The 24151-nt window shown below is 37.5% G+C and overlaps 1 protein-coding gene and 2 long non-coding RNA genes across 5 annotated transcripts; all 3 read right to left on the reverse strand.

Moving 5' to 3' along the window:
- Positions 1–6775: 6775 nt before the first annotated feature.
- LOC121051996 lies at positions 6776–12618 on the reverse strand. 3 transcript variants are annotated; one of them, XR_005807730.1, is made up of 4 exons: positions 11727–11932; positions 11483–11603; positions 7044–7257; positions 6776–6939 (listed from the first exon to the last, which is right to left on the reverse strand). It is a non-coding gene; the product is annotated as an uncharacterized LOC121051996 (long non-coding RNA). The 3 variants fall into 3 exon arrangements; XR_005807728.1 differs by lacking the exons at positions 11483–11603; positions 11727–11932 and adding an exon at positions 12557–12618 and having other exon boundaries at positions 6779–6939; XR_005807729.1 differs by lacking the exons at positions 11483–11603; positions 11727–11932 and adding an exon at positions 7362–7731 and having other exon boundaries at positions 6779–6939.
- A 4573-nt stretch (positions 12619–17191) lies between these two features.
- On the reverse strand, positions 17192–18220 carry LOC112194640. The gene is made up of 2 exons (XM_024334855.2): positions 17993–18220; positions 17192–17797 (listed from the first exon to the last, which is right to left on the reverse strand). Exons 1-2 carry the CDS (start codon positions 18218–18220, stop codon positions 17192–17194), a joined length of 834 nt encoding a protein of 277 aa, XP_024190623.2.
- Positions 18221–18316: 96 nt separating this feature from the next.
- On the reverse strand, positions 18317–19115 carry LOC121052176. Its single transcript, XR_005808258.1, has 3 exons — positions 19054–19115; positions 18830–18914; positions 18317–18426 (listed from the first exon to the last, which is right to left on the reverse strand). It is a non-coding gene; the product is annotated as an uncharacterized LOC121052176 (long non-coding RNA).
- Between the last annotated feature and the right edge of the window lie 5036 nt (positions 19116–24151).

Below are 24151 nucleotides of genomic sequence, written 5' to 3' on the forward strand. Positions count from 1 at the left end.
GGGCTGAACATCGACATTGTGTGAGACACTTGTACAATAATTTCAGGTCTAAACATCTGGATGAGGGCTTAAAGCAAACTATGTGGAATGCAGCAAGATCTAGTACACCGGTTTGGTACAACAAGAATATGGTAGAGATGGAAGCACAATCTAAAGATGCATACAAATGGTTTGAAGATAAGTCCCCTTCACATTGGAGTCGGTCACATTTTAGAACCAATTCTAAATGTGACATACTATTGAACAATCTTTGTGAATTATTTAATGCTGCTATCTTACCAGCAAGGGACAAGCTTCCATTGGCTATGATGGAGAGTATAAGGATGAACATGATGACCCGAATGGCAAATAGAAGAGCAAAAATAATTGACAAGATTGGTCAATACACATCCAATTATAGAGCACACCTTTCTGGTGAGTTTTGGTACCAAGTTACTGGTGAAAATGCAACTAGCTTGCATTCTGTTGATTTAGGACAGCATATATGCACTTGTAGAAGGTGGCAGTTAAGTGGAATCCCATGTGTTCATGCTATATGTGCAATTTTTAAGAAGAAAGAGAATCCTGCATTATATGTTGACGAGTTCCTACACCCATAAAAGTATCTGGATTCCTACAATCCAATCATTTTTCCCATTGCTGGTGATGATGATTGGGAGCAAATTGATTATCCAATTGCTCCTCCACTTTATAGGAGGCAAGAAGGTCGACCTAAGATGAAGAGGAACAAAGAGCCTGGTGAGAAATTGGCACCTCCTGCGCCTGAATCTGATGGCACCATTAGAATGCCTAAAACCCAATATGGGACAAAGATGACATGCACAATATGTAACCAGAAGGGTCATAACAAGAAAGGTTGTCCAACAAAAATGTCTAAATCTGTAAGTGTTTAGTTATTTTTTTTTTTAAAATGCAAAATCTGACCATCTTTACAATCTTTAATAATTCTTAGGTAAGAAGGTATCTGAGCCTTGTTGCAATGTTTATGTAGGGTGAAGGTAGCTCAAGGGATGGCCAAGCAAGAAAGAGGCAGAATAATGATCAACAGGTTTTAATATATGCACTTAGTTGATTATGTGTTCTTTATATTCTTTATGTTGTGGTATTCAAAAGTTATATGCTCTTATATGAATCTGCTGTGGTAATTTAAGTAATTGTTATACTTTGATTAGTTATGTGATAATGGTGATATATGTTGTAAAACGGAAAAATTTCTGAGAGAGAGAGAGAGAGAGTGAGTTTGGACACAGAGAATCAGATTATGTGTCTATTCATCTCACCATGAGGGGGTTTATATAGGAGTACATGATGTATACAAATAGGCAACGTTTAATAGCAACGTCAATTACTCCTATTCACAATACTATCAATCACTAATCTATAGTGAAAGGCATATATGACTCTCCATCTATTTACATGATATTAGCCATAATTATTTACAACACTCCCCCTTGGATATTTCATGTTAATAGTGTTGCCTAGGCTGAGCGCTTCTAAGTTGCCTCGTCAAAAACCTTGTCAAGTAATAAAAACCCTGTGAGAGAAAAACAACCTTGGTCGAAGGAGAAAAGGAGCACAACACGCGTGAATGTGGAGTAGTCGTATCACAATAGAGATAGGTGAAGTCTTCTTATCAACATCATAAGTAGATAGTATGTCTACGAGAGGGATGCATTAGAGTTGCTACACCAAAACCTTGCCCGGTAAACCCAGTGGGAGAAACCCGTGGTCGAAGGGAAAAGATGAGCAAATGCATATATGTCAAATCAAAGCATCTTTAGGATGTACTATAATTGAGGTGACCATGCTAAAGATGTGCCTCGTTAAAACCTTGCCAAGTAACAAAACCCAGTGGGACAAAATAACCCTGGACGAAGGACAAAAAGAGTACACGATGGTCAAGTGGGTATGCTTCAGGATACTTCCTATGATTTCGACTCCCCCTGAAAATTACATGTTAGGTAATTCAGATAGTTTACGTAGACCAATATCTTGAACATGCTTCTGGAATGTATACTTCGGTAGTGACTTGGTGAAGAGGTCTGCATGATTGTCTTCAGATCAAATCTGCTTAACTTCAATCTTCTGATGCTCCTGTTGTTGCTAATTGAAGGAGAACTTTGATGCAATATGTTTGGTGTTGTCTCCTTTGATGAAACTCGTCTTTATCTGTTCTATGTAAGCAGCATTATCATCGTAGATAATGGTTGGTTCATTAGTGGTGGAATGCAGTCCACATGTGCTTCGAACATGGTTTGTAACGGCTCTTAGCCATGTACATTCACATACTGCTTCGTGAAGAGCTAGTATCTCATCATGATTCGAAGAGGTAGCAACAAGTGTCTATTTTGTAGACCTCTAAGAAATTGCAGTATTCCCAATGGTAAAGACATAACCAATTTGGGAACGTGCCTTGTGCGAGTCTGATAGATAGTATATATCAGCATATCCAACAAGGCAAGCATCATTCTGAGGATCAAGGGGGTTTGATCCAATTCCTTGATGCGTAGAGATAGAATAAGCCCATATCTGCCTTACCTTTAAGGTAGCGAAAAATGTCTTTTATGCCATTCTGTTGGCGGCGTGTTGGCGCAGAGCTATATCTAGCTAACAAGTTCACATTGAATGAGATGTCCTGTCTAGGGCATTGAGCCAAGTACAATAATGCGCCTATTGCACTTAGATATGGGACTTCTGGCACCAATATCTCTTCGTTATCATTTGCAGAACGATACGGTTCTCTTTAGACTTCAGACAACCATCGATGTGCTTGCTTTTATCCTCATTAAAGCGTCTTAACATCTTCTGAATTGTAATTTGGTTGATGGACCAAATTTTTCATCTGCACTGTGCTCGAGCTCCAGGTTGAGACAATAATCTATTCTCCCAAGGCCTTTCATCTCAAATTCTGACTTCAGGTGCTTTGCGGTTTCATTGATCTCTTCAGGAATATCAATCAAATTCATGTCTTTGACATAGACCGCTATAATTGCAAACCCGGAACTTGTTTCCTTAATAAACACGCATGGGTATAGTTTATTATTCACATATCCCATCCCGATCAAATATTCACTTAGACGGTTATACGACCTCCGTCTAGATTGTTTCAATCCATAAAGTGAACGCCTAAAAACTAATGGAGAGCGTGTTTCGTGGTCTAGAACTATTTGCATCGGGTATCATAAGTCCTTCAGGAACTTTCATGTATATCTCTGTATTGTGATCCCCATAGAGATAAGCTGTGACCACATTCATAAGCTGCATATTCAGTTTTTCGGAAACTACCAAACTGAAAAGGTAGTGGAATGTTATGACGTCCATTACGGGAGAATACGTCTCCTCGTAATCAACCACAAGGCGTTGAGAAAATTATTGCGCCACTAGACGAGCCTTGTGTATCACAATCTCATTTTTCTCATTACCCTTCCTTACAAATACCCATTTAAATTCTACGGGTTTAACATGGGGAGGTGTAGGAACAACAAGTCCAAACACCTTTCTCTTTATCAAGGAATTTAATTCGACCTGGATTGCTTATTTCCTTTTTAGCCAGTCGTCTCTTCGTTGAATTTGATCAACAAAGCAAGGTTCAATTTCATTGCTTGTTATAGTTTCGGTGGCCACCGAACACATCATCGATGATGAACTCATTCCAATTCCAAATCTCACTAAATTTACCGAGATTTCTCTATTCTCGGGAGTGGGTTCAAATGTTGGAGCGTCCCCCAACATCGTCTCTTCTAGGACAGACCCATAATACGGATTTATCTCATGAGATGGATCTGTTTGAGATTGTGATGTTAAGAGGATTCATTTGTGCCAAGTTTACCCTCTTCTGGGGATAAGAATCCTTCGAACCTAATGGTCTACGTCACTTCAGGGCAGGGACATATGACTGGTTAGCCGCCATGGTCGTACCTCGTCCATCTGGGACGACACATCCTACAGGGACGTCTATCCTTGCAGGCACATTTGCAGCATGTATATATGATCTCATCACTTTAGCTAGATCAGAGAAAGTGTCTGGCATATTTTAGGCTACACTCTGTAGATCTAGAATTCTCCGCACTTCATTATCACATTGTGCGGTTCGGGGATCAAGATGAGACATAGTGGGGACATTCCACGTCAATTCACGTCGTTCATTAGGAATGGTAACGTTCTTATCTCCCCCTAACGGCGGGAAGACTGTCTCATCAAAGTGACAATCCGCAAATCTAGCGGTAAAGAGATCGCCTGTCAAGGGCTCGAAAGAGCACATAATGGATGAGATTCATAATCAACATGTATGTCCATCCTTTGTTGAGGACCCAATTTTGTACATTGTGACAGCAAAATTGGCACGAGGACTGCATACCAAAATGTGCGTAAGTACGAAACATCAGGTTCGTACCCAGTCACCAGCTGTAACGCGGAGTAAGGTTGGTAGCAGTGGGCCTCAACGGGACCAACATAGCTGCATGCAAGATTGCATAGCTCCATGCAGAAATTAGAAGCTTGGTGCGCATTACCAAGATTCTATTTGCGAGACCATCTTGGGTGTGAACATAGGGAACTAAATGTTCAGCATCAATCCCAAAGGATATGCAATAATCATCGAAAGACTTCGATGTAAACTCTCCGGTATTATCAAGTCTTATAGACTTTATGGGATAATCCGAGTGGTGAACCCTCAATTTCATGATCTGGGTGAGAGTTTAGCAAAAGCAGCGTTTTCTTGCAGACAATAGTGTAACATGTGATCACTTTGTCGATACATCAACCAAAACCATTAATATTTAACTGGTCCACATGGTGGTTGGATATGTCCACAAATTTCCCTTGCATTCTGTGCAGAAAACTGGTGGTGTATGTACTAGTCTTTGCATATGATGGTCTAGTATTAAATATTCTTAACGAGTATAGCATAGTGTGTCATTATATACAGGACCCTTATTCATAAGGGGATGCACCTACGATGAATTGAGTAACTGCCTGAAAATCCATGATCTCTAGTGTGGAATCGATAGAAAATTATCCTTCAATAAAGTTGGTATTTCGAGTTCCGCGATCGGCGTAATACTCATCTACTGCTTCGGCTATCGCACAACAGGTGCGGGACCAGCAGTCAATTCCTCCACATCGATAACAAAGATCATGCTGATTCTGGTGGCAACAGGCCGGACCAGTGTTCCTTTCAACTTGGGCTTGCTGAGTTATGGCATTATGGTTCCTACCATGTGGAGCCTAATTACGTGGCCTCTTGGACTTTGGCCAAGTGACAGACGGTCATATGGGTTAATTTCGTTCTGCCAATCATGTCTTGCTTCAAGCAAGAAATGGTCATCTGATGGTGAAAGTGCTCTTCCAGAGCGACCCAAAGAGTCTGTATATCCTCTTCATCGGATACTCAACTTGGAGTGTTTACTCCATATGTTTCCTTTTTGAAAATTATGGCACTCATATTAAAAGCGTCAATGATGACATTGTTAGCATTGATTGTTGATCTTATCTTCTTTGCAGTCAGATGAATTTTCACATCTTGAGTTCACTTTAGATAGTTTCTTCTTGAGACCTCCAAAGCAATAAAGTCAAACATGTTGAGATTTGACATTTCTTACAGGAAAGGAACACATAATATTAGTTCTTTGGGTAATATCATCCATAAGCAAGTAATGAGAACTTCAGGTTCTATAACATGGTATGAAAAATCGGATTAGACATGTAAAATCTACTGGTTTTATCATGTGTGGTGAATTTATGAAAGAAACTTCAAGTTTCTTAAATGGCATTATCGAAACTACAAGTTTGATTTATGTATGAACTACTGGTTCATTTAGAACTTCTAGTTCATTAGGTACCTGCATTTTCTATACATATATTCTAGTGCGAAAATTTAGACAAGTAACATAAAATATTGAATGAAGTAAATTGTAATAATATCTCACAAATTGGATAAATGGAAATCATAAATCAATTGAGATACCAATTATGTAAATAAATGCTTCTGGCAATTAATTACACATATTAGATATGGAGAATCTATTTACAATATGAAATCATTTTTCCTTTTATTTTGATTCTGCTAGACCAAAGAAGGAGTGGGCTTGATAGTGAAGCCTATCGAGCTTAGTCTGCGGGCTCGTGACCTAGGCTTTCATGTGCTAGTCAAAGAGTTTGTGAGGCCTGCTGGGCTGCTAGGTCCCTTGGAGGGAGAGTGGGCCTGCTGGGCTCAGGTTGGTCTGCCAAAGAATGAAAATTATTACTCAACCCTTTCGGTAACTCCAATTGAATACGACCAGGTAAGGAAGGATGAGGTTTAGGTGGAGCGAGGCTCACTTAAGTACACAACCTCATCTGAACCTTACCTAGACATCGCATCCAACTGGATGAGCCTACTTTGAGAAGATTCATAACTTTGTCATGGTAACATTTAGTGAGCTTCTATTCTGGCCTTGCAACTTGGGCCTGAGTTTCTGGCTCGAATTTGTTGCTATGACTTTGGGCTTGATTTGAGCTCTTGATTTGAGCTTTTGGCCAAATTCAATATATGTTATTAAATCATAACATAAATAAATTAATGCAGCGGTTATATACCTAAGGAAATGGGTTCAAATCCCATTAATGCTTCTGGCATTACGTACAAGTAATAAATTTGGCAAATGCTTCTGGCATAATGTTTATGTAATAATCACGTAATAATTTAGCCCATAATGGTTCTAGCATAAAGAATTATAATGGCAGATTTAAATTTGTTCCTTGATCCCTCGGCTGTATAGGCCGAGGTGATTTTCAAAGGCAACATCCTCGGAGCAATCAAATTTGAAATTTTTATTCTTCCATAGGTCAAACAACTTATCCAATTGATCTTGCAAATATTGTGCCCATGTTATGAATGGGCCTTACAGCTCTGACCTGAAGAGGGGCCAAATACTTCGCAAAGCTTGGGGAGTTATAATCCTAGGCATTGTAAACATAATTAAACTTAGCATGAAAAACATATGCAATTTCAATAATGGAAGAGGTGGCACGTTCCGACAAAAATTGACTGACTTTAAACATACCTCTTTCCATAAATCTCTGCATTCATGCCGTAGCCTTTTTCTCCTTTGGCAGGGCCTCTACCTTTCCTCTTGGTAGCCTCAGTTTCCAGCCCTTCCACCTCTTCGTCACCATGTGTTGATTCATTGGGAATGTCTTCAGACTGTGAACGTGTGGAAGACTTGAGATGTAAAGTGCTTGCTGCCCTTTTCTGTCCTTTTCCTTTCTTTGTCATGACTGCATTATAATATGAAAATACACACGAAATTATATTGAGTAATACTAAACTGTAGGCATAAATATCAACCATGACTTAAAAGTCTGCTACATAGCGGCAAAACCTGCCCAAATGGTCCCAACTTTTGCTTCTGTACTAGTAGTTCAGCCAAATATCTGCTATTATACCAGCTGAGTATTAATGATCAAGACAATGCAAACAACAGTGGATAAGAACACCACCAAAAAAAGAAAAAAAAACACACACACACAGAGAAAAGCACTAGCAAAGCCAACGACAAAAACAATATACTAAATAACAGCAACACTGCAATTTGAGAAGATAGCAACTAACCAATCTCTGAATACCTAGGAAACTGATGCCTATAAGGACTCCCAGAATTGAACTCTATCCACAAATTACGCTCCTCCCTCACATCTACCAAAAATCTTCAATCACTATCCACTAAAACCAAATAGCCCTTTTCTCTAAGTTATGAGAAAGATAAGCTCTAAGCATATAAGGAAGTCAAGTGGGAACAATTGGATGTACACTAATATTTTTCAAGCTAGGATGGCTAGCAGAAATTCATATATATCCAACAACAATTTGATACACATATATATCCTTGTAGACCATGCAAAAATTCATATCTTACGAAGAAAATGAAACGTTCAATTCATTTACATTTGAACTAAACAATCATTCAATTCATTCTTGCCATATCATTAACCTGGTTGAGCCTTTGGACCAATCCAGTTGTATCCATCTAAGCTCATTAAGAAGAAAATGAAACATTCTTCTTATATAGAGACTTTATCATGATGGGGATGAAAGGGATGTTGCTGGCCAAATCTGGCCATCAATTGCTTTTACTTTCCTTTTCTCACCCCATATTGATAAGTGAGGCTTTTTAATTTTACCATAAGATAATTTTACCATTAGTAATCAAGCAAACTGAACCCCACACCCACCACAAAGCCAGATCCTAAATCTACAGCTACCTCATTTTCACTTGGCAATATTTCGATTCTCACAAGTCTTGTTGGATTCAAAATATGTATGATTCTCCTTTGGAACTTGTTCAGAGAATCAAACAAAAGGTTCAGTTCTCCCAGTGAAATAAAAACAAATTGAAGATCAGAAAATTAAAGATCTACTTTCATGGCATTGTAAAGCTAGCTATCATAATGAAAAATTCCCATAAAAAGCAAAGAGCTGAAAATCAAAAACTGGTACAACCAGTCTGGGTTTCTCATTTCTGCTATGCAAATATTTAATGCACGAGATCCTATATTGTCACGCCCCTGATTTTATACACAATAAAAATTGATATATAACCCCATAATTATATATGCGTGAACGTTCAGCCATCAATACAAAATACTTAGAAACTTTTTCCCTTTTAACCCAAGTACATATTGATGGCCTGAATCCACAATTCCAATATTGACTTGCTCCACAGAGTCACATAATACACGAGCTTACGAATTAAATTGCCAACACCAAAATAAAACATAAATTCTCCTCAGAGCTCACTACAAGCGGAAGTCTTTATAACGGTAAAGTCACAAAATTGACTTCTTACCGTTAAACTGCAAGCACACTACCTCAGCATCAGCCACGATTAACCTGACCTACATAAATAACCCCTACACCGTTGGAATTGGGAAGGATCTTTTGTCATCAACATGACATCAAGGTGAAAACAATGAATCACCTTCCCATCCTCACACAGAGCACAATCGTCACCACTAAGGTCTTCAAAAAAAATCAAACCATCAATCAATCAAATCAAGAAGAAAACAAGACAATCACAATTCAAAACAAACAAAACAATTCATGGTAATCCTTGCATATAATTTAGTTCAGGAGGTCACACTAAGTCAAGCGATTCAAATCATAGTACTCATCGTAATCTCACACTCTGACGTCTGTCGGTAGCCCCGACAATCACAGCAGTCCTCTCGATCTTTGTTAACTTAATAACAATTCAACTCCGCTACCAAGCTGTCATCACACAGATAGCCATCATCTCAACAGTCCTCTCGATCTTTGTTAACTTAGTAACAATTCAACTCCGCTACTGAGCTGTCATCACACAGATAGCCATCATCCTACTGATCATCACACAGATAGTCATCATCTAACAAATCATCACACAGATATCGCCGGTCATCACATAAATAGCGATCATCCAACTAATCATCACACAGATATCGCCAGTCATCACACAAATAGCGATCATCATATAGATTCATTGCTAGTCATCACACAGATAGCAATCATCACACAAATATCCCTACACAAGCTACATAGATATTTCTACACAAGCTTTACATGACAATCATCACAAAGATTCATCATACTGATGTCATCGATTCATTACACACATATTCCTACACAAGCTTTACATGACAATCATCACAAAGATTCATCATACTGATGTCATCAATTTATCACACAGATATTCCTACACAAGCTACCATATCTTAAATCTCACTTAAGACGGTCATATTAGACCCATGGTATCTCAACACATGATATCCTACAATCACAACTCAATACACAATTTCATCAGTCATCACCTAGATAGCAATCATCCAACTCATCACACAGATTCCACCAATACATATATATATATATATCACGCAAATATATATATATATATACATGATCATCCACTCAGGAATGCCACTAATACCACTGTAGTCACAGTTAATCTCATAACTCCAGGACAATATGGTAAACTCGTTCTTGAATGAACATCGTGAGATTACTCACCTCGAAACTCCTGTTGCGTCTTCAATACAGAACAAAGCAGCCAACCCACAAAACGACCGTCCAAGAATACTTCGTCAAGTACCTAATCACAATCAGTTTCCACTTAGTAACAATTCACAAACGATTTAAGTCTGAAACCCCTGTTTTGAACTAAAATCCCCAAAGTGACGCCAATCGAGGCGAAACCACATCCGAGACCACCCAATGTCTCCAGAATACATCTACGATCGATATGCCGAAACCACAAGTCGATCGGATAGTCGGATCCTCACGGATCGAAACATCGAACGGTCCGAAACCGTAAAAACCCTAACATGCTCATACGATCTCCAAAAATTACAAACAATATATCGAAATGCTCGTATCGACGAGTAGATCGAACTCAGGAACAAAAACTACCCTGAGATGGCCAAAAACCGTAGGAAAACACCACCACAGTGGCGGCAGCGCCGCCGGACCAAAGTCAGAATTTGACAAAACTCCCAACACCAAAGTTCTTCATCTCAACTCCAATTTAAACTTTCATAACTAACACAAATTCTAAATCATAGCCGTTTGGCCAGAATTTACCTCGCAACATCTGAAATTCGATGAACCCTAGAATTTCAAAGCTTCGATTCGTCCTCCACAAGTGAAATCGTCCCAAACCGCTTTGGGAGAAGCATCAACGTCCTATGGGCTTCAAAAGCCCTCAAGAAACACCGGGGATGGTGGCCGGAATCAGAAGTTCACATTTGGGTCTGACTTAGCTCCGCCGCCAACTTCTCGACCTTGCACCGCCCTCCACAGCTCGTTTCATGCTCCAGTTCTTCCACAGACCTCAAGAAGGGATTGAGGTGAAGAGAACCCACTTTGCATCGCGTCCTATGGTGGCCGGAGGAGGGAGAACGAAGCCGGCGAAGGGGAGAGGCGACTCGGGCTCGAGGAGAGAGAAAACAGAGCTGGGTTTCCGTTTTTGGAAATCTGGCCTTATTTGCAATTTCCGGAAATTTTCATCATTTTATACCAAAATGGAAAGTTTTTCCGAAGCCCATAACTTCTTCATACGAACTCCGATTCTCGTGTTCCGCATGTCCACGAACTCGTATCAACGCGCTCTACAATCTTTGTGAAGGAAGTTTTCAGAGAATACCAACGAATAAAAAGTCAACCCTTGCGCCCCCCTAAAACGACGCTTCCTGAATAATTATTCGCCCGAAACACTTCCGCTCCATCCACGAGCCACAAAACCGTCCGATACCCACAATTTAAAGTCTGGAAAATCCTCGGAAAATAAATACGAATTTCCGGGGCATCACATATATGTACTATGAATCCATAATAATAAAACTGGCTAGTAGGGTAAATCCTAGTAGGGTCATAGAGATTAATAACATCAGAGGTAGACATAATGCAAAGTTGTGCAGATACTATAAGGGGAATTAGAGAAAATAATAAACATAGATTGGATAATTATATTACCCTTCTGCTTAACAACTAATTTCTCTTCCCGTACTTTTTCAAGCACCCCAGAGAGAGCAACTTGCAAGTTCTCAGCTGCAGCCCTTGCTTCCTTGTCTTTTCAATGTATACTAATTGTATCCTGCATGTCAAATGGAAAGAATTTGAAAAAAAATAAAGGAAAAGAAGGAGAAAGAGATGAATAAGGAACAGTATTAATAGCCATCACAAAATTAATGGGCAATTGCTTCACCGAAAATCTAACCATATTCTCTAACTCTTCCTTTGCAAGTGTCTCTTCTAGGGTAGTGCTATAGTTTGGTCCACAAATCTAAGCTTTCAGTTGCTGGAATTGGAAGGATGATTTTAGAGTTGTTGTTCGTGGAGCTCAGGTTTAGGGGGAAGAGTTATATTTAATATGTTGAAAATATATGAGATAGACATGAAAATGACCAAAGCAGAATATGCAGAACAAACAGAGCATGGAGGTATGATTTGAGACAAACTCAATACCTACTTATTCAATACAAATATTCATAGGAGCAAATGATTGAAAGTTACGTTGTGCAGCCACCATTAATACTCCCTTGCAATAAGTATCTTACCAAATAGAGCAATTGATAAGACACATCTGCATGACTATCAGGACTAAAACCTAAAACAAGTCTTCATACTAACAAAGATATTTAATTTCAGATCATCAAGGTCTCCAATACTAAAAGATTACATTTGTTAGGCATGTCTGAGCAAACTAATTGGCACCTAAAAGCACAATACCTATTGGAACTTCACTACTCCCCTGCTACAAAACAATCACCAAATCCTAGATTCCAACCAACAAACTAGAAACACAACCACAGCAGATACATAACAAATTAAAACCCTTAAACACTATCCCCAAAAACCATATAGCCGTGTTAACCAAAAAAAATAAAATAACCAAATAGCCGTAAATGAGAAAGATGACATCTAATAATATAAGGAAGTCAAGTGAAGCCTTAGATTTTGGTTAAAAGAGAATTTTCCGTTGAAGTGTAAGATACAATTGCTGGTAATTGTCAACTACGTGTTGCAAAGAAAAGAGAACCCACTCACCTCAAATCCTAAACAAGACCAATCATACAATTGAAACAAGCCTCTTGTTCTATTGCCCAACTACCAAACTTCTTTGAATTTTTATTTTTGAGCAGATCTGGAATGGAGGCACACCTGTAAACAAAGATCAAGAGGATTATAGCTTAGATTAACCAGAAGATATAGAAGAATAAGACGTATTGAGACAGAATAAAGAGGGAAAAAGGAGAACTACGCGAGAGAGAGAGAGAGAGAGAGTGATGGGCAATGGAAGAGAAGGTGTGAAGTTTTCGATCTGATAGGTTCATTGGAGTTTCATCGGTGGAGGTGGTAGAAGAGTAACGTGTAGAGGCTCCAAAATTTTAGGGATATGGGCAATTTTAGGGATATGTGCAGGATGATCAAATATTTGAGGCAGCGGGAAGAATTTTAGTGGCGGCAAACAATAAAAAAATTATTTTATTTTTTTATTTTAATACAAATTTCAAATTGTTATTTTGTATTTTTTTCTCTTGGGACAATTATTGTTCTTTTTTTTTATTCTTAGGTATGTGTAGTCCAGTTATATGACTACTTATATCAAACAAGTTCAATTACATAGATATTCCACTTATTCAGGATATGTCATCGGGAATAAGATTATATGTTGTTCAGGAGTAGATGTTATGTCGACGAAGAAATATCGTATCAAGGAGCAGATAAGCTGTCAAGGAAGAGTTGAGAAACATATATCTTGACAAGTAAGAATAGGAACCATATATCTCGTGTAGAAGTGAATATCTCATCTAAGACGTTAACATAATATAAATAAGAAGATAAAAAAAAAATTTAGGAATCACTAGCTTGGAAGCAAATGTAGGTATACAAAAACTACCTAGTTTTACAAAGAATTATTACTATATGACAAGAAATAAAATAGGATATGTCCTTATGATAAAATAGCAACAACTTTCTTAATTTTCGTCAGATGAATCAGATGAGTCATCAATAACAATGGTTGATTTTGGACAAGATGGGCCGACCTTATGTTTTTCTTTCTTTATTTGAGTATTTAAAACACGAGGCTTTACTTCAGGATCATCAGCGATGAGATCAATAGGGTAAAAAGGGTCTTTTCCGGGATAACACCAAGCTGGTAAAACTCGGCCTCCCGGACAAGTAACGCCTGAATGTTGAGGTTCCACCTTTATAGCCCGTAATGGAGGTGTAACAGGTTGAACACCATTGATATACTCCAGTCCAAGTGACGGGTTAACTTCCCGTACTTTTACATCAGCATCTTTTTTGGAGTTATAAAAATAATCACCATCTGGAGGAGATGTAGAGCGAATACGAGCTGGTCCATGATAACGTCGACTCTTACTTGGACGCCTAGCAGACATTGACAAAATTATCAGAAAGATTGCAGCAAACAGGGAAGCAAATGAAGATGAAAAGGAACTAGTATAAATAAGTCTGATTCTTTATCGATATCTGTATAAAAGATAGAAGCCCTATATATACAAGTTAAGTGCAATTGTAAGTTGTAACAAATGTTCTATATTTTCTCAAATGTTCTATCTCCTTAACAATATATACCACTGATAGGTGGCTAGATTTACTCTGACTATTTCTAACTCCTTAATTGCTAGATGCTAGATTTTAGTCAACTTTTTATGCTGCTCACGTGTTTCAAACTCTTCAGCCAACACCACTGATAGGTGGCTTCACCACCATGTGTATAATCAAACATATAGTCAGAGTTCTCAAAAAAAAAAAGGGAAAAAGACCAAAATCGACATGGTCACGTTTTCTGAACCCGTTTCGACCGTTGACCATAGCTCATTAGCTCTGGTGTCAGGCCACATCATGGCTGGAAATCGGAGTTTCTTAACTCGTCTCCTCATCGTCGACCTATCTCTTCTCTTGGTTTGTCCCATCTCCGAATGGGAAAGGAGACTCAAACCTCCAAAACTTCTGGCTTTCTGACTATTTTAAGCAATTTCCGGCGACAATCAGGCATGCATGAGATATGGAAATTCGTCTCCTCATCGAGTTCTACATCATTATATTGTTAGTTTTCATTTTGGGTTAATTTTTGAAGATTTGGGTGTTTGGGATTTCCGGCCACTCGATTACACACGGTTTAGCTTCTTCTTCAGTCCAATTTGTTTCTGACATGTGTATTCCAACAAGAAATTGCAATTTGGAATCATTGGAAGGAGTTGAGATGTGATACACAATTTCGAAAATTAGAATTGCAGTTTCTTTCGCCATGGTTAAAGTGGAAGTTTGTTTCAGCATTGTTTTAGATTGCAGCTTGTTTCATTCTAGTGTTGCCTGCAACAATTTCGAAAATTTGTTTTGACCTGTTCTTTAGGAGAATCCCTTGAGTGTAGGACTTGTTAGTCATTAACCGTTGCATATTTTTCTGCTTTGTTCGTTGCTGTATTTGCTATTTAAGCAATCCTTCAGTCAATCAAATCACTACTTTGAATTCCACAATCCCCTTCTCTAGTATTCTATTAGTCAAGTTCAGTTTGTAACATTTTGCAGTTGCATAGGAGTGACGTCTGCAAGATTTCAATTCCATTGGGTTTTCATACTGTTGTCGAATTGGAAATAGAATTGAGGAGGTTGTTGCTGGATAAGGGCAAAATTCTATTCCGTTGGTAATCTTCAATCCAGTTTACAACTATTTGTTCTTCAGTTAACTGTTCAAGGTTTTTTTTTTTTTTTCCTTTCAAAAGATTTTGGAGTTTCCCATTTAATTGATGTTTACCTATGGTTTTGGTGAATATTGCGGGTATCTACTCTCCTTAATTTAGCAGTTGGAAAAGTAGCGGAAGTATTAGAACTACAGAAAAAGTTCAGGTAATTGATAATCATTCTATATGTCATGGTTCGTTTGCTAATACTTGAAAATTTCTATATTTTTTAGACAAAGATTGCATGCATCGATTACCGAAAAGAAATGTACTTAATCAAAACTAATGCCAAATAGATTACTTCCTAGGTTGAATGCCAAATAAACTACCAAAGAGAAGTAAATTTTTTCATGTTGACTAAAAATAGAAAAGAGGTTGAAATATTATTGTTCTGAAACTAGTAGTAACGACATTCACCTCTAACACATGCATCCATTAGGACTACATCCAAAATATAAAAAAACTATGAATCCCGGATAAAATAAAAAGTAATGTATTGTTTATGTTACGATACGCTTCAAAATTAATCATGTAGAAGATTGCAGTATAATAAAGTAGTGAACGATATGCACGTAATTTATTATTTATTGTTTATTTTTCTGCTTTGTTCATTGTGTATTTGCTATTTAAGCAATCCTACAGTCAATGAAATCACTATGTTGAATTCCACAATCTCTCTTCTCTAGTATTATGTTAGGCAACTTCAGTTTTTAACATTTTGCAGTTGTGTAGGAGTGACGTCGGTTTTGGTTTCAATTCTGTTGGGTTTTTCATTCTTTTGTTGAATTGGTAATAGAATTGAGGACGTTGTTGTGGGAAAAGGGCATAATTCTATTCCCATTTAATTGATTTTTTACCTATTTTGTTGAATATTGCAGGTATCTGCTCTTCTCTATTTAGCATCTGGAAAAGTAGCAAAAGGAGCAGAAGTGCCTTTCAAAAAAAAGAAAAAGTAGCAGAAGTGCCTTTCAAAAATAAAAAAGTAACAGAAGTATTAGGGGGTAGAAAAAGTCAAGGTAGTTGATAATCATTCTTTATGTCATTGTTCGTTTGAGTAGGTGTTTTCCATTTTACATCCCCCTTTGAGATATATGCTATTTTTAAAGTTAATTTTTTATTAAATAAAATGAATGAGAGGTTGAGAAAAGAACTTCATCAAGGAGCATATTCAATAGCTAGACTACCACTAGTAATATGTTGAATGCCAAATAAACTACCAAAGAGAGTAAATTTTTTCATATTGACTAAAAATAGAAGAGAGGTTGAAAATAGTGAAACTAGTATAGTAACAACTTACACATTTAACACACACACCTTTCAGGACTACATGCAGAATATAAAAAAAAATATGAATCCAGAATAAACAAAAAAACTATGAATCCATAATTAAAAAAAAAAAACCTATGTATCCAGAATATAAAAAAAAAAAACTATGAATCCAGAATTAAAAAAAAAAAACTATGAATCCAGAATAATAATAAAAATCCTATGAATCCCGAATAAAAATAAAAAGTAAAACAAAGTTTATGTCATGATACGCTCCAAAATTAACCTTATAGAAGATTGTAGTATAAAATTGTAGTGGTTATTCAGGTCGGGGGACTGAAATAATTTCTTGTTCATTTGCGCCAACAATTCTATAAATATACATATAATATACTTGTGAGCATTACAGTTTGATTGTGAGCTTCAAACCATAACTGAAAAGGTGAAGGACTCTTTCAAGTAGGCGCACCTTAGTAGGACATTGTGTCTAGGCTGATTGGATATGAGAAGTGCATGCAAGTGGGCCTTGAGCCTCACCAAAATCATTCCTCTACTACCTGGCCGTGTTTTAAAAAAGTTACCAAAAGATTGAGGAAGGAGACTGATGTTAAGGTTAGAACCCTAGGGCCGTATTTCTAAACTTTAGTTGAAGACTTGCAATTAAATTTGGACTCTTGGTTATTACTTGTTTTTGCGTCAAACACTATTCTCTTACCACAATCGGACTTGCTGTAACATCAACACAATGGACAACAAGAGACATTTGTTCCTCATGACTTGCATCTGGAGTGCAATCAAGTATAACTGAAAAGTACATTGCTTCTTTGATCGTTGCAATGATGGAAGTTTTTACCTCATTTGCTAATAGCTGAATCATTTCATTTTGGATCTTGTGACTCAAGTAGTGGTAATGAGTTTCTTTTTTTAAAATACGCCGAACATGTTCTTGCATCACCGGATCAAATTCAGCAATCATCTCAATCACTTGTAAGAAAATCCCATTGTTCTCCTCATACACTTTCTCATTATCCCCACGAAATGCCAAATTATTTTTCGAAAGTCTTTTCACAACAGTTAGGATTCTCAAGAGTACCTGTCTCCAATGTTCTCTCTCCTTCTTTATTTGTTCTTCCACAGCTTGATCAATTGTTGCATTCTTTTTCAATCTTGTTTCCAGTTCAATCCAACTAGTAAAGCAACTGATGTGTTGACTATTTCTTTCATGGCTTGCAAGCCTTGCACTCATATTTTTCCAATCATTCAATCCTTCATTAGCAAATTGACCCAATAAAGTCTTGTTGTGGTCTTGCTTGAACAATTTACAACAAAAGCAAAATACCTTGTCTAACGAAACTGAGTAAATCAACCACCTCCTGTGCTTCTTTTCACCATTAGGAAAGACACGAAAATAATGTGTGGGACTGAAATGTCTCCCCAAGTCATCAACCGGAAAGGTAAGATCATTCTCTCTTTTAGGACCTCTTTCAACTTAAAAATCTCTGACATTTTGTTTAATCTTATCCCAATTTCCTGGATCATCAACGTCAAATGGAAAGTCAAATTCTGCACTTGAATCTTTGTTTTGATCATCTTCAACAATGATATTTTCTTCCACATTCACTGGAAGATTTGGTTCGTCCGTACCACCACTATCATGTATAGGCTGACTAATATCACCATTTTCATTGGCATTAAGACCTTGACTTGATTCTGCACTCTCATTTTCATTCATTAACTGATCATGTTCTTCAACATCCTTTTCATTCTCATTCTCATGTATTTTTGGATCAGCTGAAGTCTGTGCTTGTTTATTATTTGTGTTGAAGTACTTACTAAAAGATCCGGCTTGAAGCTTAACTAATGCATCTCTCTTTTGCTTCTCTTTTCTTTTTTGAGCACCAGAAGGATATTTTCTAATTGGAGCCATAATATTATAACCTACAAAAGACAAAAATTTAGCTCACTCAACAAAAATATTCTTCTGCACACTAAACAAACTATTTGGTCCCCCAAAAAGCTTCAAAATTTAGCATATATATATATATATATATATATATATATATAATGACTAAAATATGATGACTATAACAAAGAAGACTGATCATATATTCTTTGATACCAAAGAAAAAAAAAGGAATCAAGGATGCACTACGGCACTAGTACTAGTTACCCATTCCATTAACAATTAACAAAGAATCAAGGATGCACTTATATCATAATTCATAATTAGTTATGATCTTCAGTCGAATCAAACAAGGAAAAAAAGTAAAGAAAACAGACTCAAAAAACTTAATCATTGATTCATTGAAAAGTTGGATTTACAAAGAATGATTAGACTTACCCAACGAAATTTCGGTGCTAGTCTGAGACTCTGAGTAGTCTCAGAAATCCTTCTTGTCAAATGCCAATTGCCCCAATTCCCAAATCTGCCAGAAATTCAGAAAATCAATAAAACAACAACTAACAGAAGAAGAACAAGAAAATCAAAATTCTAATTGCAGATGATGATGATTATTGGCGACCGGGCGACGATGAATCAATGAATCGATGATGATGATGAATTACCTGTTAGGTTAGAGATGTGAGAAATTGGGATTCTGGAGAAGTGATGGGGAAGAACGAGAAGACAAGTAGCTGCGTCTAAGAAGAAGTGAACGACAATATATCGATAGATGTCTACCGTTTTTTTTTTTTTTACACACACACACACACACACACATATATATATATATATATATATATATTTATAACTTGATTTAATTTTGGGGGCCCGTGAAGTTTGGGGGCTATAGGCACAAGCCTGATAGGCCTATACCCAGGGCCAGCCCTACGGCTTAGCTTTTTCACTTTCACCCATACATGACAAGATGGAGAACCAATTGATACCAAGTCTAGCCAAATCATTGTGAGTATGTTATTTATAAAACAAGTGTCCATTAAATATTTCTATATACAACAATCTGTAGGCAACATATTGAATGCATATGGTTTGTCAATATAGGATGATTTTAAGGAAGAGGTCACTGATATAGTTCGTAATAAGGTGTACTTTGAGGTTCTTGGACCTGAAAGAGGAATAAGGTCAGAGGCTTTGGAGCAGGAGTCAATTGGTCGGATGTGCCTGGTATTGTGACTCAAGAAAGTCCTGTAACTAGGGATGTGAAAGAACTAAAAGCTGCTTACGAGGTTCAAGTAGATACTGTGAATCTTGCACAACAAGAAGTTATTAGGCTTAGGCTAGAAGCAACAGAAAGGGAAAATAGGTGGAGTTTGGAGGCTCCAAACCTTGTTGAGAACTTGAGAAAGGAACAAGCAGAGGCAATAAACAAGCAAAGGAATCAAATGGAACTGGAAATAATGGCGATCAAGCGTGGGATGATAAAATTCATGGTTGAGTTTAAAAACTCCAAGGGCAATGACAAGACTGAGGATGGAAGTCCAATTGTTGTGTTACAATCATGGTTGAACAAGGTTGATATTGGAACTACTGCAAGTGGTCATTCTGAAATATCAAGAGATGAAGACTATGAGGTTATTGAAATGGATGGTGACTATGGTGTTGTCCCAAGCATGCCACACGGCAAGCCAAACAACTAAATATAGAGGTATGAGCTCAGTATGCATTTTGGTGCTTAGTTTTGTTTTTTTGTAAATGCTGACTGTTGGGATGCAAAAGTGAAAATGATGTTTTTTGTAACTATACTGGATTGCTGTTGTAGAAAGGTTAATGTAAATAGGATGCAGCATTGACTTCAACAGGAAATGGCTACTGAGCTTCTAGGGTGCCTTCCAAAGTAGTTGTAGTGCATCTAGTATGTACTGTATTGGGGATTCCAAGTGTATTTTGTATCAGGAAACTTCGAATCCTTTGCAAAGGATGATGTTTAAGATGTAATATTGTTGTGAATCCTCTAATATATAATATTAAACTTTACTGAAGATGTTTATTGATCAAAATTTGAGAACTTCATCAGTTCTTTGCCTTTTCATTTATTGTATATAAATGTGAATCATCTACTGTATAATTGATACTAGGAACCATTTCACCCACTCACGTTACAATAAGTTTGATACTGATATCAGTACCTAGTTGAAATCAACAAAGCCACTGATATCAGTTTGTATTGGAATTCAAGAATGTAGTTTGTTGGTTCTAGATTCACACTGAAATCAGTTTGTATTAGTTTCACACTGATATCAATAACATTGGATTTACACTGATATCAGCAAATAGTGGGAATTGGACACTGATTGAGATGCAATTTTGGCATTGGTTGAAGGTATGACACTGTTAATTTATTGGTGTGTAATGTCCCAATAGCACCTGCAATAGAGGGGACTGATTCCTCATTAGTGGCTGCATAGTGGCTAATGAGATTAGCCACTCTTATCAGTGTGTATTGGGACAAAGGGGACTAATTCATATCAGTGTGGAATGGGGAAATTTCTAGTAGTAGATACAGCTTTTCAGGGGGAGAAGTCATAATTTGAAGAGTTGTATCATGGAGAGGGAGAGGAATCAAAAGGAGGGGAAGAAGTCACACAAGCATAAAGTATTTTGACGGATCCAGTTGAGACCATCAACCTAGACGCAGAAGCTCCAGACATCCAAGCACCAGTTTCAATCACTGAAAGTGAAGCTGAAGACACAACTACCCCTCCTGCCATCGCACCTACCTCATACCCACAGCTTCCTGGTGCTGAAGATCAGTCATTTGAGGTATGTCCACCCATTAGTACTAGTAGCAGTGAGTCTAATGTTGGGCAATATGTGTTACCAAATAGGACCACTCGAGGTCAATCAGCCAAAAGATATGAACCTACTGTTAATGCCAAATCAAAATACCCAGTAGCCAACTATATGTCCACTAGGAGGTTGTCTAAGTCATATGAATCATTTGTAAATCAAATATCTGCTGTATCAGAACCTAACAAAGTGCAGGATGTGTTGGGGAATCCAAAGTGGAGGAAGGCAATGGAGGAAGAGATGGAGGCGTTGCAGAAGAACAATACTTGGCAACTTATGCCTCCACCATAAGGAAGAAGGTTGTAGGTTGTCATTGGGTGTTTACTATAAAGCATAATGCAGATGGATTAGTGAATCGGTACAAAGCATGCCATGTAGCAAAGGGGTTTACTCAGACTTATGATATAGACTACGATAAAACATTTGCTGATGTTGCCAAGATGAATACTATTAGGGTTCTGCTCTCGTTTGTTGCTAGTTTAAACTGGTCACTCCGACATTTTGATGTCAAGAATGCATTTCTTCATGGAGAGTTAGCCGAGGAGGTGTACATGAACCTTCCACCGGGGTATGTAGTTACTTCTCCTGGTGACTTTGTATGCAAATTGAGAAAATCTCTGTATGGTCTCAAACAGTCACCTCGTACTTGGTTTGGAAGATTTTCACAGTTCATGCGGAAGGTTGGTTACAAATAAAGCAACTCAGACCATACCTTGTTCCTCAAGCATCAACAAGGGAAGGTAACAGCTCTAATTATTTATGTGGATGATATGGTAATCACTGGCAATGATACTGTTGAGATGGATAGACTGTAGAGATAGCTAGCCTCTGAGTTTAAGATAAAGAACTTGGGTGAACTTAAGTACTTCTTAGGAATTGTGGTAGCCATGGGGAGAGAGGGGATCTACCTGTGCCAAAGGAAGTACGTTCTTGAGTTGCTGACAGAAATAGGTTTGTTGGATTGCAGATCTATCCATACTTCTATTGAGCAGAACCATTGTTTAGCTGAGTATCCAGATCAGGCAGCTACTGATCAAGCTTGTTATCAGAGGTTGGTTGGGCGCTTGATTTATTTGACACATACTAGACCAGATGTTGCATATGCAGTGAGTGTGGTGAGTCAGTTCATACATAACCCGACTGAGAGTCACTTGGATGCTGTTATGAGAATTTTCAAGTACTTGAAGTCAGCTCCAAGAATGGGAATATTGTTTTCTTAAACACAACAACATTCTTGAGGTTTGTGGCTTTATAGATGCAGATTGGGCTGGAAATATTACAGACAGGAAGTCGACGTACATAAGGTTACTTTATCTTTGTGGGAGGTAATTTGGTTACATGGAAGAGTAAGAAACATAAAGTTGTGGCACGATCTAGTGTTGAGGCCAAGTATAGAGGTATGGCTCACGGAGTGTGTGAATTGTTGTGGCTAAGAAACTTGTTACTTAATATGGGTTTCAAACTCCAAAGTATTATGCAGTTGTATTGTGACAACAAGATAGATATTGATATATCACAGAATTCAATACAACATGATCGTACTAGGCATGTGGAGGTTAATCGTCACTTTATAAAGGAAAAGCTAGATGTCAAAATTATTAGCTTTCCTTTTGTTCCAACTAAAGTGCAACTAATAGATATACTTACCAAATGAGTTTCCAGGAATGTGTTTTATGACTCACCCAGCAAGTTGGGCATGGTTGATGTGTATGCGCCAACTTGAGAGGGGGGTGTTAGCGTGAGTCATGGCGTAACATTAGGAATGGAATATATTGTAATTATATCATAGTTAGTGCTTACCTATTCTATGTGTGGTAGAGAATAGAGATGTAAGTCAATTGTATTCCTGTAATCCTCTTTATATTCTTCCACTGTGAGATGACTGTAATATCAGAAAATTCATTATCTCAACCTTATTCTATTTAACTTGGATAATACCCGGTATTCATCAATGATTTAGAGAATTTCGCCCAAAATTCTCAAAGAAATGGCTTCATTTCGCATTGATATAGGTGACTTCCTATAAAGAGTAGCATGTCGTACCCTACTTGAAAATTTCAAGCCATTGGAATCACTAAAAGATAAACTTATCCTTCAATCTTTTACAGGTAGCACTGTTTTTATACTAGGAGTGGGTAGGAGATAATTTCCCAGTGCTACTTTCGGTCATACACAATTTTGTTGTCCTTTTGAACCTAGATCTTGGGATCTCCAGTCAGCGAGGTTGGGTTGCAACCTTTTCATAATAGGCTTTAAACCCATTCCTCCTGATGATTTGTAAACTTTTTCTCTAATCAACCCTTAAACTATTTGAATCCATTTGATTGACGCATTTTCATGTTGAAGAAATTCACTTGAGAGTAGGGCTGTCAATTCTGACACCACCGGATAACACGAATTGAAACCCGCATGAAATAAAGCTGGTTGAACTCACACGATTAAAACGGTCAACCCGCCATGACCCATTTAATAAATGGGTCGGCCACAGGTCAACCCGCCAACACAAAGTGAATCCGTATAACCCAATTATGCTGTACTTCTTCTTGAAATTTTGGACGTTGGGAGTATTTGATCATAGGATTAAACAATTTGAAATATTTTGCTTTATAATTATTGGATTTAATTATTTATGAATTATATAGAATTATTTATATTCTTCGTCTTGCGGAGTTTTTTGTGATTTTAATCAATTTATTTTTAGTTAAATGAGTCGCATTGTTAACATTTAGATGGGTCAGTTTGTCTAACACTACAAGACCTATTTATTAAATGAGTTAAGCGGGTTGGAAATGGGTAACCCGTTTAATAAATAGATTGAGTTTGAGTTTAAATTTTTGATACGATTATTAAATGGGTTGGATTTGAGTTTGTCTCTTGCGACACGACAAATACCTTGACCCAACACGAACCCAACCC

The sequence above is a fragment of the Rosa chinensis genome, chromosome 3, assembly GCF_002994745.2.
Source record: "Rosa chinensis cultivar Old Blush chromosome 3, RchiOBHm-V2, whole genome shotgun sequence".
NCBI classification, from domain to species: Eukaryota; Viridiplantae; Streptophyta; class Magnoliopsida; order Rosales; family Rosaceae; genus Rosa; species Rosa chinensis.